At 41.7% G+C, this 13,660-nt stretch overlaps 1 protein-coding gene across 4 annotated transcripts in view; it reads right to left on the bottom strand.

The window, feature by feature from the left end:
* Nucleotides 1–13,660, bottom strand: part of obscnb (obscurin, cytoskeletal calmodulin and titin-interacting RhoGEF b) — a 799,195-nt gene that overhangs the window by 441,141 nt on the left and 344,394 nt on the right. For all 4 annotated transcript variants that reach the window (XR_015757277.1, XM_087987576.1, XM_087987577.1 and 1 more), the window contains exon 37: nt 1,322–1,588. Coding sequence is in view for 3 of the 4 variants with exons in the window: in XM_087987576.1 (XP_087843702.1) it covers nt 1,322–1,588 (267 nt within the window). In the remaining variant the exon portion in view is untranslated. The remainder of the gene's footprint in view (nt 1–1,321; nt 1,589–13,660) is intronic.

Here is a 13,660-nt window from a genome sequence, read left to right as displayed (position 1 = left end):
TTATTTAATTTCACACCGCACAGCAGTGGTAGCAGATTATTTAGCTTCTGAAGGGACAAGAATTTTAATTCCTAATGTATCTTAATCAGAATGGAATACTTCAGTGACCTTTGCAAATCTCTGGATATCCAAAAATAACTCCATCCAAATTCAGGGAAATCACAATGTAATGTTAAGCATACTACACCATTTCAATTAAACAGCAATGCAGAGTACTTGACCATAAAACAGAGGCAGATTTATTATGTTCCTAATACATTTATTCCCCTTCATCAATAAAGTCTGGCTTGCATTACTTTTTTTATTCACAGTGTAGCTGTATGATGTCTTCATATTTCTTCAGGTCAATTAGGGCTTTGTAATTCCTAAAATCCACCTACTTCCTTACATTTAGACATTTAGCACAATCTCAAAATTTGATAGTGACCACTCAAATGTGACAGTAGACTTAACTGTGTTGCAGTTTGATTTTATAAAGACAACCAGACTCTGTAGTAAAGCTACAAAGAATCAAATCTAACTTGGGCAGGAATATAGCAAAAGAACTAGTAGGCTTCAGTGGAAAAAAAGCAGAGGTCAAGACCACCAAGGACAGGTGGTAAGAGTTCCCTGCTTAAGGTTAGTGTGAGGATGAAACCTCCAAAGGGGTGAAGATTGTTGGAGAGGGAGGGAAAAGCAAGACTGGAGAGGCCCAATTTTATAAGTATACTGTTCCAAAAGGAATATGTGGAATTTAAAATAAAAATCTTATCTAGATTCTGTGTTGCCTCCCTCCAGGTTTGGTGTTTTCAGATTTCAAGTGAAACTGAATCATTGATTTTCAATGCAAACTAAGCAGCCCAGCCATTCTAACTCTGCTGATGATACTCTCCTTGTAGGCGGTCAAGATAAAAGTCAAGTTTCTTCTCTTTTTTTGATTTACTATGATCAATAAACCTTGTTATCTACAACGATTCTGATGATTTTCTTTCCAATCGAAGATTTATATGGATTATGGTAGCAATTTCAGCCCAATCACTGAGCCAGTTAACTGATGGATCAGAGTGGCCACTTTTCTTACAGCCCACTCAATTTTCCTTTCCACTGAATCCCATTCATTTTCCAATTAAGTTAATCACATCAGAAATTTAGGTGGGGTGTAATAATAGTCTGAATGCATAAACTGAATTCTACTCAAGAAAAAATTGTAAACTACTGTTTATGGCTAATAATAATTTTGCCTTGCTAACAAAACATCAACAAGAGTGGTCATTGTTATGAATAATCACAAATGACAACATTTCTTAATTTGAATAATTACCTCTGATGATTGTTGTCCTACCTTTCACTTTTAAGGAGGCAGTAATTTGTTCATCTCCAGAATCACAGGTATATTCTCCAGCATCTTCTAATTTTACATTGTGAATAAGTAACTCAACGTAACAGCCTTTTTGTTTCATTTCATACTTGTCACTTGGCTGAAGGAGTACTGATGCCTTTCTCCATTTCACTGCTGCATTAGGTTTGGTAATTTCACATTTCAAACTGGTAGAACTGTCTTCTTCAATTTCCTGATCATGAAACTTTTTTTTGAAAAGTACAGGCAAGGCTAAGAGACAGGAATTTGCAAAGGTTTAATTCAAAGGTTATTTGAGTATGGTGATATAAACTTAAAACAATTCAATTCAATATGATACAGTATTCATTATTATTTTGAATGACAATATAAACACTGGCATTTATGCTCGAACATGTATTAAAACTTAATACAATGGAAGTACCACATATAAGTTTAGACTTTTACATATATGCGAACAAATCATTTCTCAATTATTTGTAACAATTTCAGGGAAGTCCCCCAGGTTGATAATATCAATTCCTATTGTTACGGCACGACCCCTCTGTTAATCTAAACCAGCAACACAGAAAAAATTCACCCTGTGCTGTAATTGGTTAAATTTCGAGAGGCAAAGAACTATCCCAGAGATAAATATTTAAAGTAAAAATTAACAACTTTATTTCTTTAAGTCTAACAGAGAATATTAACTAACAACTATTTACAACTCCTTTCTCTTAAGACGAAAATGAGGACCGCAGACGCTGGAGAATAGAGTCAAGAGTGTGGTGCTGGAGAAACACAGCAGGTCAGGCAGCATCCAAGGAGCAGGAGAGTCGATGTTTCAGGCAAAAGCCCTTCAACTATCTTTTACCTCTCCCCCCCACAATACTAGTTGGACAAAACTCGCGTTTATGATTTACAAAAAAAAAATCTCGTTTCAAAACCAGTCAGCTTTGCTGAGTGTCCCCTGTAGATTTTCCTCTGTCTTCTTTTCTTCTTAGGGATTCTGCTTCACAGGTCTTTGATAGATAAAGGTACCTTTAAGAGAGCAAATCCTTCTGCAAGCAGTCTCTCTCGCTGTTGGTGCTAGCTGCTCTTTGCCGCTCTTGTTAACTGTTCCAAACGTCTGATATTTATAATGCAAAACATTGGATTGTTTCATTGGTTTTCAAATTATCAAAATACTAAATTTAAACTTGATTGGAGTTTGGTATCTTTGGGCATAATTTGAACTAATTGGCTGAATTTGAATTTGTTTTTCATGGTATCCTGGCAACACAGCTCTTAGCTGTTTCGACCAAATGTTACACTGCTACCTTGTTCCAGACTCTCTGTGCTTCTCCAAGTCCTTGCTAGCCTTTTCAACTCTCTTAAAGGTACAGTACCCCCTACATCTTCATAACACTATTCACAGAAAAACATGTAGGTCAGGCTACATAATAGGTGGCCCATGTCGATCCACTCACACATCCTATATGATAGACAGAGATGAACCTACCTCATTTTAGTCAATTTTAAATTTATGTAGGCCAATTTCCCAAAGAAAACTGGGATGCTGATTTGATGGACAGAATATAATGGGGTCCTGAACAGTATAGGCTATGGTGAGAAGTGTGAGTGAGAAGAATAAAAGGCCAGTGAAGTTTTTACTGACATTGGGAACAAATCACTGCATCTTTCAACTAGTTTCCAGGCATCAAGTTCCAATTCTCGCTAGGCACGGTTAAGTTGCCTACTAAAGTGGATTACTGATTATTAACAACCTCACCAACTGCAAATCTTGCCTCAATAATATGACAGTATTCTATCTTTCACCCCACTGCAAGCAAACAGGATGCTGAGAATTCTAGACATGTAAATCAGAAAAGGAGCTTCATATTGGACACCAGGCACTAATGTCTCACGACATGCTCCAAGGGCACCATACATCCATGGACAATCATGTCTACTGACATCAGCATCCATATTGATATGTTTCAGCCTCTAAGAACTCCCATGGTGCATCTCCAATTTACTTACAATATGTTTCTGCAAGTCAATGATGCCCCTTGGGTGCAATGGCAGCTATTATTGTAATGCAGCAAAGACAATTTGCACTCAGGGACAGGCAGCCAGCTCATGGACTGGACCAGGCTGCATCTTTGGCCTGTACACTTGCTCTCATTATGCTGACTCACGCTGAGCCTAACTGGAGGCTCCCAGCATCCCTGCCTTGTCTTTGCTTTTTCCTCTTTGACATTTCAGCCAGAGATACCAGCTTCACAGTACTGCTGCATTGGCGTAATGTTTAGCATACATGCAGTGCCATGAAGTTTATCATGGTGGTCTATAAATAGTTTTGAGTCGGGGTCCTGGCATAGTAGCTTAAGGGCAGCCTGTGATATCAATCCAGAAGGTTAGGCATGGTTAGTCAGCCTCTTAGAATGATCAATCAGGATCCTCTCTTCATAAGGGCTAAAGAGCTGAGTATTGGGGCAGCCCATCACCCATCCTGACAGTTTCTGCCCAATTGTAGGCCTTTTTCTTCCTGCAATAAAAGAGGCAGGTGTTAAGGGAGATGAAAGTGAATGGCACTGCTGTACTTCAGCTTACTTTTGGTACAGGTGGGGAGGTACCATAATCATGTGAATAGGCAGTGTTAAGAGCATGCAAGGTTGATGGTGTCAGGGGTTGGAGTGGGTTGAGTGAGAGAAAATATTTCATGTAATAATAAGCGTGGTAGAGCATAAGCCTTGGTTGGAAGTGGAAGTAGCAGAGAGAGAGAGACAGTGTGAATGAGATATTAGAGAAAAGATGGTGGCATTTTCGCTGGTGGGCTAAAGGAGATCATTGACTTTCTTCCTACATTGCTGTGCACTCTTCCAGATGGCTGTGAAAGCAATAACCAGAGTGGTGACCTCAGACCAATCTGGCATGATCTGGTGCTGTGGTTGCCTCTGCTGATCTCTAGGAGTAGGATGTCCCATCTCTGTACCACCAGAGCATCCAGAACATTGTCCACAAAGCAGGGTGACAAGTTTTCTTCTTTGCTATCTCTGGGGCAAATGTCAAGATCATGCAGGACAGACTGCCAATGCTTATCTGGGTGCACCACCCTCTTAATGATAGTGCCCACACAAGGGTTACTGGCTCATTTCGGACACCCTGGCAGTGGTATGTTGTTCCTGTAGACTAAGTGTTAGGAGTGGGCTAGCATTAGAACAAGAGGGATGCTACATGTATTGGGTAGGTACTTAATGATGTAAGCTTGGTAGGTGCAGCGAGAAAACTTGCTAGCCCTTGCAAAGGGAAACGCTGCATGAAACCCAGCAAAACTAACAGCCAAACAAAAAAAGATTCAGCCCATTGAAACAGTTAAGCAATAATTGAATAACAATAAAGTTCAATGCTCCTTTGGAAGGACCTAAATCACAATATGTCATGCATGCCTGACACTAGTAGCCATGCTGAACTCTAGAGAAAGGATGAATTATAATTTAACTGTTTAAAGCATATGCAAAAAAAAAAATTCCACACGAACATAAAAAAGACTTTAAAATCACAAACTAGTATATGGCTTGGGAAAGGGAGTATAAAAATATCCTGTTCTTTGACAATAAATGCTGAAAGCAACGCAAGAGCAAAGCACAGATCAGATCAAGGCCTTGATGATTCAGTGATCATCAAAGAAATTACATGATTGACATGAGAAAAGCTGACTTATTCAAATACATGTATACCCCAGTCTGTCCAATCGAATTGGCAAGGTTGCTACATATCGTTCTTTCAGGTCTAACTCTAAAATCATCACCAAATCTACTGACAAGAGTAGTCCAATTATATAATGTATTGGTCCCTGTCTAACAGAGGTTGAACACCAACTCTCCAACACTTCCACTTCACTCTTCCTGGATCATTGCCCCATTATCCAATATCAAGTCACTGTGTCCAAAATAATTGCTCACCTTATCTTCTCTGGAGATTTTCCCTCCACTGCCTCCAACTTCACGGTTTTCCAACCCTGAATAGCCCAATTCTACCTCCATCTAAAATCATAAGATACACTTTTTCTCTTCAAGGAAGGGAGTATGAACATTTGAACTTGAGGCCTTCTAGGGATAAGTACATTAATTATGCATCAACTGATTCAGTAGTGCCATCCATCTACATCAAATTACAATTCACTGGGGGGTATTCTTTCCTTTTTAAGAAAATCTGGAATCAAACAACAATTATATTGTGAACACTAAGTGTGTACGTCATGTCAGTTAACTAAATCTATTTGGATGAACGCAAAATGTTTCACCTAGATTTGCCATTTCTGAATCACATTTCATATCTAATACTGAAAGACAATAACTGGGAGCTGCCACATTCACAGGCTGAACTGTAAGTGTGCAAAGACATAGCTTGTGATGTTCAAGGGTGGCTTTTATTGGGAGGGCATGCTATGACAATGGATTACTACCAGAACTTCTTTCTGCCAATGCAGCATTTACACTGTGATTCTACACAAATACATCTGGATAAGATTGAATACTGTTATGAAGGTATAGGTGTGTACTGTACCTTTAAGAGAGACTGGAAGCTGGCACGGACTTAAAGAGGCACAGAGTGCACTGAAAGAATTTAAAATGAAACATTTGACTGTGAAACCAATAGTGCCGCTGAGTTGCCAATGTACACAACAAATTCGAATTTGGCCAATCAGTTTAAATTATGCCCCAAGACACCAAAACACAAAAGAATTTGAATTCAGTGTTTTGATTACATCAAACCAATGAAATGATCTGATGTTTTGGGGTATAAAACCAGACATTTTGAACAGTTAGGGGGAGAACTGCCAAGAAAACCAACAAGTATAGACTTCTAGCTGAATAGCTCTCTGAAAGGTACCTGCCCATAAGAAATTTGTGCAGAACACCAAGCCAACATAGAGAAAAATATATAGAGGAAAATCTAGAAAGGAGAATTGACAAAGCTGACTGGTTTTGAAACGTGATTTTCTTTTTTGTAAATGTTAATCGAGACCAGTATTGTCGAGTGAGAGGTAAAAGAGAGGTTTAAAAGAAAGAAGTTGCAAATAGTTATGGTTTGGTGTTCTCTGTTGGACTTGAAGAATAAAATTGTTAATTTTTACTTGAAATAGTGACCTCTTTGCCTCTCGAAATTTAACAAATTACGGAGCGAGGTGAGCTTCTCTTTGTGTCGTATTTATGTCATAACAACATCTCAATTTCCTCTAGAAGCCACATGGTATTAAACGTCTCATACTTTTCAGAATATAACACAATGTCTCACTGTGACTGATACAATGGCAGTGTTACAGAAAGACTGTTCAATTTCCAACATTCCCCACAGACTATCATTTCATTTGACATGGAAATCACAAATGGCAGTTTCCTTGCAGCATTGTTACATACAACATTGAAGAAGAAAGCAATTACAAGCCATTACCAAATCCAATAAGAACAACATATAGCAGCTGCTATATAGATTCCTGAGGGTGCTGCAGCAAATGAAGCTAACCCAAGCAGAAGGATGAGAATGACCAGACACTGCATATACAATCTCACTGTCATTTTTTTACAGCTCTCGGATACTAGTACAGGTTAGCCTAGCATGGTGACGAAATGTCTGAGAACAAATCTTCCAGCTCAGCGAGCAAACTTACAACCTGAGCTACAAATCTTCTCAGAAATTGAAAACACCTATGGGCACAATACACTCAAATTAGCCCAAAGATAGGAAACCATTGTCATCCAATTGGGTGCCACTAGTGAACAACTATACTTCCTACACTAGTGTGTCAGGAAATAAGTATTACCACAATGTATCAAATACATATCACCTCTCAATACCTCACAAGCCAGAAGAACAGCAGAACAGAATGGCCCAAGAATGTTATGAGAAATGAGAAATGATTCCCACAAACGACTCTACAAATATAAATGGATAATTTCACACCAAAAACTCTGTACACCAACGTGACTGACCAGGAATGAACAAGTATGCTAGAACAAGCCATCAACAATAAACAGCAGCAGACCAAGACAAAGAAAAGCCCTCCCAAAGAAATTGGATGAACTCACACACAATAACACAGACAATTCAGAAGATTGGACAAAGACTCTGTCAGACCGACCACTCTCAGACACGGGAAAAGCCATCCTAGTATGAGGGGTGAACTTCAACCACAGGGACGTGGACAAAAAAGGAGTTCCTAGCAGCACTGGAATTAACCCTGAAAGACAACAGACTTACTGAAGAAATCCAGCAGGCCATCAGACAGTAGCACCAATACTAAGCAGAAAGAAAGAATGTAACAACCTCAACACAGGAAAGTCTTGAAAGGACGTAGAAAAGAAGAAACATTGTAATCCTACCGGCAGACGAAGTGCGCATGACCGTCATCCTGAACAGAACACAATAAATTGAAAAAACACACAAAAAGCAAAAAGAAACCAACACCTACCAATAGGTGGTGATGGACCCGATTCCAAAGTTAGAAAACTGTATTACAGCAGTACTGAAGAAACTTCACAGAACAGGTGAAATTAACAAGACAGCCCTCCAAAGAATGAAACCTGAAGGATCCAGACCTCTCCGGATGCTTGGCATCATGGTAGTCCACAAACCTAGCAACACACTGAACAGCTCTTGATGAATCTGAAGGACCCTATATCAACAACCAGCAGAACAAACATCATATACAAAATGGAAATGTGTTGCTGGAAAAGCGCAGCAGGTCAGGCAGCATCTAGGGAACAGGAGAATCGAAGTTTCGGGCATTAGCCTGTTCCCTAGATGCTGCCTGACCTGCTGCGCTTTTCCAGCAACACATTTCCATCTCTGACCTCCAGCATCTGCAGACCTCACTTTTTCCCATCATATACAAAATACCCTGCAAGGACTGCCACGAACATTACACTGGACAGACTGGCAGGAAACTAACCATCATGATACATGAGTACCAACTAGCTACCAAAAGACATGATTAACTATCACTAGTAGGAGAAAGTGAGGACTGCAGATGCTGGAGATCAGAGTCAAGAGTGTGTTGATGGGAAAGCACAGCAGGTCAGGCAGCATCTGAGGAGCAGGAGAATCAACATTTCGGACATACGCCCTTCATCAGGAATGAGGCTTTTGTGCCGGGGGCTGAGAGATAAAAGGGAGGGGGGTGGGGTTGGGGGGACGGTAGCTGAGAAAGCGATAAATGGATGAAGGTGAGGGAGAAGGTGATAGTGGGGGGAGTGATGGGCAGGTCAGGAGGGCGATGCCGAGTTGAACGCTTGGGACTGGGATAATGTAGGGGGAGGGGAAATGAGGAAACTGTTGAAATCCACATTTATCCCGTGTGGTTGCGGAATATGAGGCATTCTTCCTCCAGGCGTCAGGTGGTAATGTTTGGCCTGTACCTCTATCAATGTCATCTACTGCATCCGTTGTACCCTACATTGTAGTTTCCTCTACATTGGGGAGACAGGGTACCTTCTTGCAGATCATTTCAGAGAATATCTCTGGGACACTCGCACCCACCCACCAACCCCACCGCCCCATGGCTGAACACTTCAACTCCCCCTCCCACTTCGTCAAGGACATGCAGGTCCTGGGCCTCCTCCACGCCAAACCATTACCACCCGATGCCTGGAGAAAGAATGCCTCATACTCTGCCTTGAGACCCTGTAACCACACGGAATAAATGTGGATTTCAACTGCTTCCTCATTTCCCCTCCTCCCACATTGTCCCAGTCCCAAGCGTCCAACTTGGCACCACCCTCCTGACCTGTCCATCACTCCCTCTTCTGACCTATCACCTTCTCACTCACCTTCATGCACCTATCACTTTCTCAGTTACCTTTCCCCCAACCCCACCCCCTCCCTTTTATCCCTCAGTCCCTGGCCCCCACAGGCCTTATTCCTGATGAAGGGTTTATGCCCGAAACATCAATTCGCCTGCTCCTCGGATGCTAACTGACCTGCTGTGCTTTCCCAGCAACACACTCTCGACAACACGGCAGCACGGTGGCTCAGTGGTTAGCACTGCTGCCTCACAGCACCAGGATCCTGGGTTTGATTCCCGCCTGTCTGTGTGGAGTTTGTACATTCTCCGTGTCTGTGTGGGTTTCCTCCAGGTGCTCCGGTTTCTTCCCACAATCCAAAGATGTGCAGGTCAGGTGAATTGGTCATGCTAAATTGCCCACAGTGTTAGGTGCGTTAGTCAGGTGTAAATATAGGGTAAGGGAATGGGTTTGGGTGGGTTTCTCTTCGGAGGGGTGGTGTGGACTTGTTGGGCCGAAGGGCCTGTTCCCACACTGTAGAGAATCTATCTAAACTATCACTAGTATCCTTCCACACAGAAAATGAGGGACACCAGTTCGACTGGGATAATTCATCCCTCCTGGGACAGGCTTAACAAAGACACACACATGGGAATTCCTGGAGGCCTGGCATTCAAACTGGAACTCCCATCAACAATCAATCTGGACTCCATTTACCGACCTCTCAGAAAAACCGGAAGTGATGTCACCAACCACAACAGACCAAGACACATAAATAGAAAGCAGGACAGAACACCAGCACTTCAATGGAGGCTCGCTGATGATGTTACCTCTTTAAAATGAGGTCTTGACAACTAGAAGACTCCGGCAGGATCTTGCAGTTTAGTTCACAAAGAATGTGCAGCATCACTATGGCATGTTATGCAGTTCACAACTGGAGTTAACAAAGGTTGGTGGGGGGGGGGTTGTCCTTGACACAGAGGAAATGGCAAATCAATGGCAATATTCTAGTGGATGATAATCAGAACATTGGGTATCAGGGACATTCAAGTGAATATGGTAGTGTTATGTACCATTTAGCCAGACAAAATTGAAGCCCACTTCCATGGTGAATGGGCTGGATTTGGATTTCCTTTTATTGTGTAACTTACTGTGGTTATACGCAAGACTATGGTCAACTCACTGTAAATGTGGATCTAGTTGTTTTTGCAGAAATACATTTTCTGTTACTGAATAATTGCTTTTCTTATCAACATTATTGGATACTTAATAACTTTGAGTATCCCTACTTTCATGTACCCACGCTATACAGAACTAGTCATGGAGGGAGCATGCATGATGCAGTGTGACAGAGCACTAACAGTTGCATGGCACTAAGGTTAGATTGCTTTTAAGCCTTGTGCCTGAATATGATATCTGAGTGTCATGCAATGAAGTTTCTTATAATAGGCAGCAGGTTGGGAGTAATTCTGAGGCTCCACCTTTCCTTCATTAGTTTGCCTTCAGAGGTTCAGAGTTTCAGACTTCATGTAGACTGCTAAATTGCTCTGAAGTGCCTGAGGATGCTGAAGGACAATGAGAGGAGCACAGCAATGCATTATTGGAGCACACGGTCATGTTAAATCCTGGAGTACACCTCAAAGCAGTGCATTCCCTGGAAAATGATAGATAGAATGCAACATTGCTTCCAGAGATCTGTAGAGTCAGCACTGATTCTGAAATCTCACTCACAAGGTGGATGTCAAGCATGTATGATTTGTGTTGTGCAGGCTCTACTACAATCACTGTATATTGCTTTTAGCCTCCTTGTCGTCCATTTAAAGTGCTATGCCTTGGCTTCAGTCATTAACGTCATGGTTCAAGGATACTCGACGTCTGAATGTACCTGAATTCAAGGAGGCAGTTGGAAGTTTTTTCAACGTTGGAACTTCTGAAGAGGCTGCTCATCTCTCAAAAGACTTCACTAGCTCTAACAGCGGCAAAAGCATTAACAAAAACATTTTAAGAGCACAAGATGAATACTTATTTACAAACCACCACTGTTATTTACAGTAATCTGTCATACATGCCACTTATGTACTCTGAGAGAGATATTTTCTTCCTTTTCCTCCCACTACACCTAAAAACAATTCCAACTTCTGCAAGTGGGGTGGAAGGAGCCTGTTCTCTGTGTGTCTCTGTTGGACTGGAAGAGTTGACTGGCCATCCGCAGGTGCATTTGGATTTAAGGGCCGAGGCCCACTAAATATATCCTACCCCAATGTCAACTCACCCTCCCCTGCTTGGAATTCTGCAGGCTTCAATATCACAGGCAGAGGGAGGTAGAGTGACCGGGTACCTCTGAGGTATCTTGTCAGCAAGCTTCTGGGTGTTTGTTCTGTAGATCACCCTCTCTGTTGTTGCCTTCTTGCACCACGTCAACTCTTGTCTTGACATTGATACTGAGAACCAGTCCATACATATATCTGGCAGACACTGAGTGTGTTGGCTCTGGGTCTCCATGGCTCTAACCAGCTTGTCCCGGACAGCCAGATGTATGCATGCTGGAGTCGACGCTGTATTCATAATAATTGTGGATTTTTTCAGCATTGGATTCAGTTTGCACAGTGCCCCCTGTTTCTGTAACTGTGTGTTTTGACAAATTAATTAATGGCTAGACCATTGGATCATCTTCTATCTGTCACCAAGCACATGCCTGGTTTCTGGAAGTCCAGTCAGAACACTGGGGTGTTTCTTTCTAGACCATTGCAAAAATGTGTCACTGATGCCCCCAGGAGATAATGCTCCCAAGTCTAATCTAAACAGAGAACCTACTATGATAGAAGTTTTTGAAAAGTTCAATGGCTTCTTCCCCAGGTGTAGAGGTCTCTGGTGCTGATCTTGGCAGCTCACTGTACGCATTCATTCTTTCATAAGAGAAACATTTTCTCCTGCAATGAGACAAATGATGGATGTGGATGATAGAGCTTTTAATGTTTGATGCTATGGGCAAGAGAGGTGGTGTGCTTTTTCCAATGAATGAGTAGGACATGCAGAGGACAGGTAGAGATGAATAGTTTGAGAGGATGAGATAGCTGAGAGCCACTGAGTTGATACTGCATGTAATAGTAACAGTTGTGATCCATAAGCCTGGTGAGAGGCATACACAGTGGCTGAATTAGAGTGAGTGGTTGCCCTGTAGAAGAGAGAAAATGGTGGCACTTATCTTACACAGTTGACAGGATGACTGACTTTCTTCTGAAATAACGGTTATTTCTTTCTACCAGCGAAACTGCACTGATCAAGGTTCCTATTTCAGTCCAGGCTGGTTGAGTCTGGTGGTATGGCCTTCTTTTCAAGTCACCAGGAAAAAGGATGATCTGTCTGTCCACCAATTCATCCCCCATGCCTCTGTAAGTGAAGTGGAGTGCAAGCTTTCTTTTTCTAGGCCCGGTCCATCATAAGAACAATGGAGCACCAGAGTGTGAAAGGCAGTTCCAAAGTGATGTTCACTAGGGGTTTAAATATTGTGCCAGCAGCATGAACATCACAAAGTCCTAGCAGTGGCAAGCTTTTATACCTCTCGTGCCAGATGACTCGACAAGAGCTGCGTCAAAGAAGCCAGTTTTACAATTAATGAGATGAAGAGCAGAAGACTACATGAGAAAAATCGATAATGGCCATGGCAAACTGGACACCATGAATGGGGTAAAAACAATGACTACAGATGCTGGAAACCAGATTCTGGATTAGTGGTGCTGCAAGAGCACAGCAGTTCAGGCAACATCCAAGGAGCTTCGAGAATCTCAATCTCAAAAAACCAAAACATGGGAAAATTCACCCCTGTATGACCATTCAGAACACAGCTTGACATAATTCTGTTTCTGTACTTTGCCCATACCAATTAACAATCTTTTTCACTGTTGTACCATGAAATCTTTTGTTATTTTTTGCCCTCCAGCCTATCAGAGACCTTCCCGTTTTTCCTTCCTCCCTTTAACTGGTTTGAAAACACTTACATTTCTCTATTCTTACATTTCTGAAATTACTGAATTAAGAGGGAGCTGACATCAGATGCACTGAGGGGAAAAAGATGGAATTGCCTGGCTATCTGGGTGACATGGTGGAGTTGTGGTTGGGGACAATGGAAGCAGTTGAAAATCTCCCAGATCATGAATTTAATGGGTGAAATTGATGAAGAAACAGGTTCTCATGAAATAATCCACCTTCTTCACACAGTTCAATTGTTAGAATACCTATAGGCCTCTTTCACCCAATATTTCTGCAACATCAGGAATATGAGAACAGCATGTGACAAAGGAAGGTTTTTTTGCTGGTCAAGAGACAGCAGCGTCAGCAACAAGCAACTCCTGAGAGAGAGAGAGAGAGATTATTCAGAGTGCAGAAGATGGGCATAGCAATTTTAAAATAATGGCCAAGATGTAGAGTCTACCGTTTTGACCATTAAGCTCTTTTATAGCCCAACAACTGTAACAATATTAACTGATAGCAAGTTTTGCCGTTGAAAATCTTCCACTATGATGCAGCCATGTCTGTTCCTCAGCACACAGCCAGAATCCAGATTTTTTTTAAAAATGGC

This window comes from Chiloscyllium plagiosum, unplaced genomic scaffold (genome assembly GCF_037043375.1).
Source record: "Chiloscyllium plagiosum isolate Xiang-an unplaced genomic scaffold, Cpla_swu_hap1 HiC_scaffold_5, whole genome shotgun sequence".
Taxonomy (NCBI): Eukaryota; Metazoa; Chordata; class Chondrichthyes; order Orectolobiformes; family Hemiscylliidae; genus Chiloscyllium; species Chiloscyllium plagiosum.
Note: the sequence above shows the minus strand (reverse complement) of the source record. Positions and strands in the feature narration are given on the sequence as shown.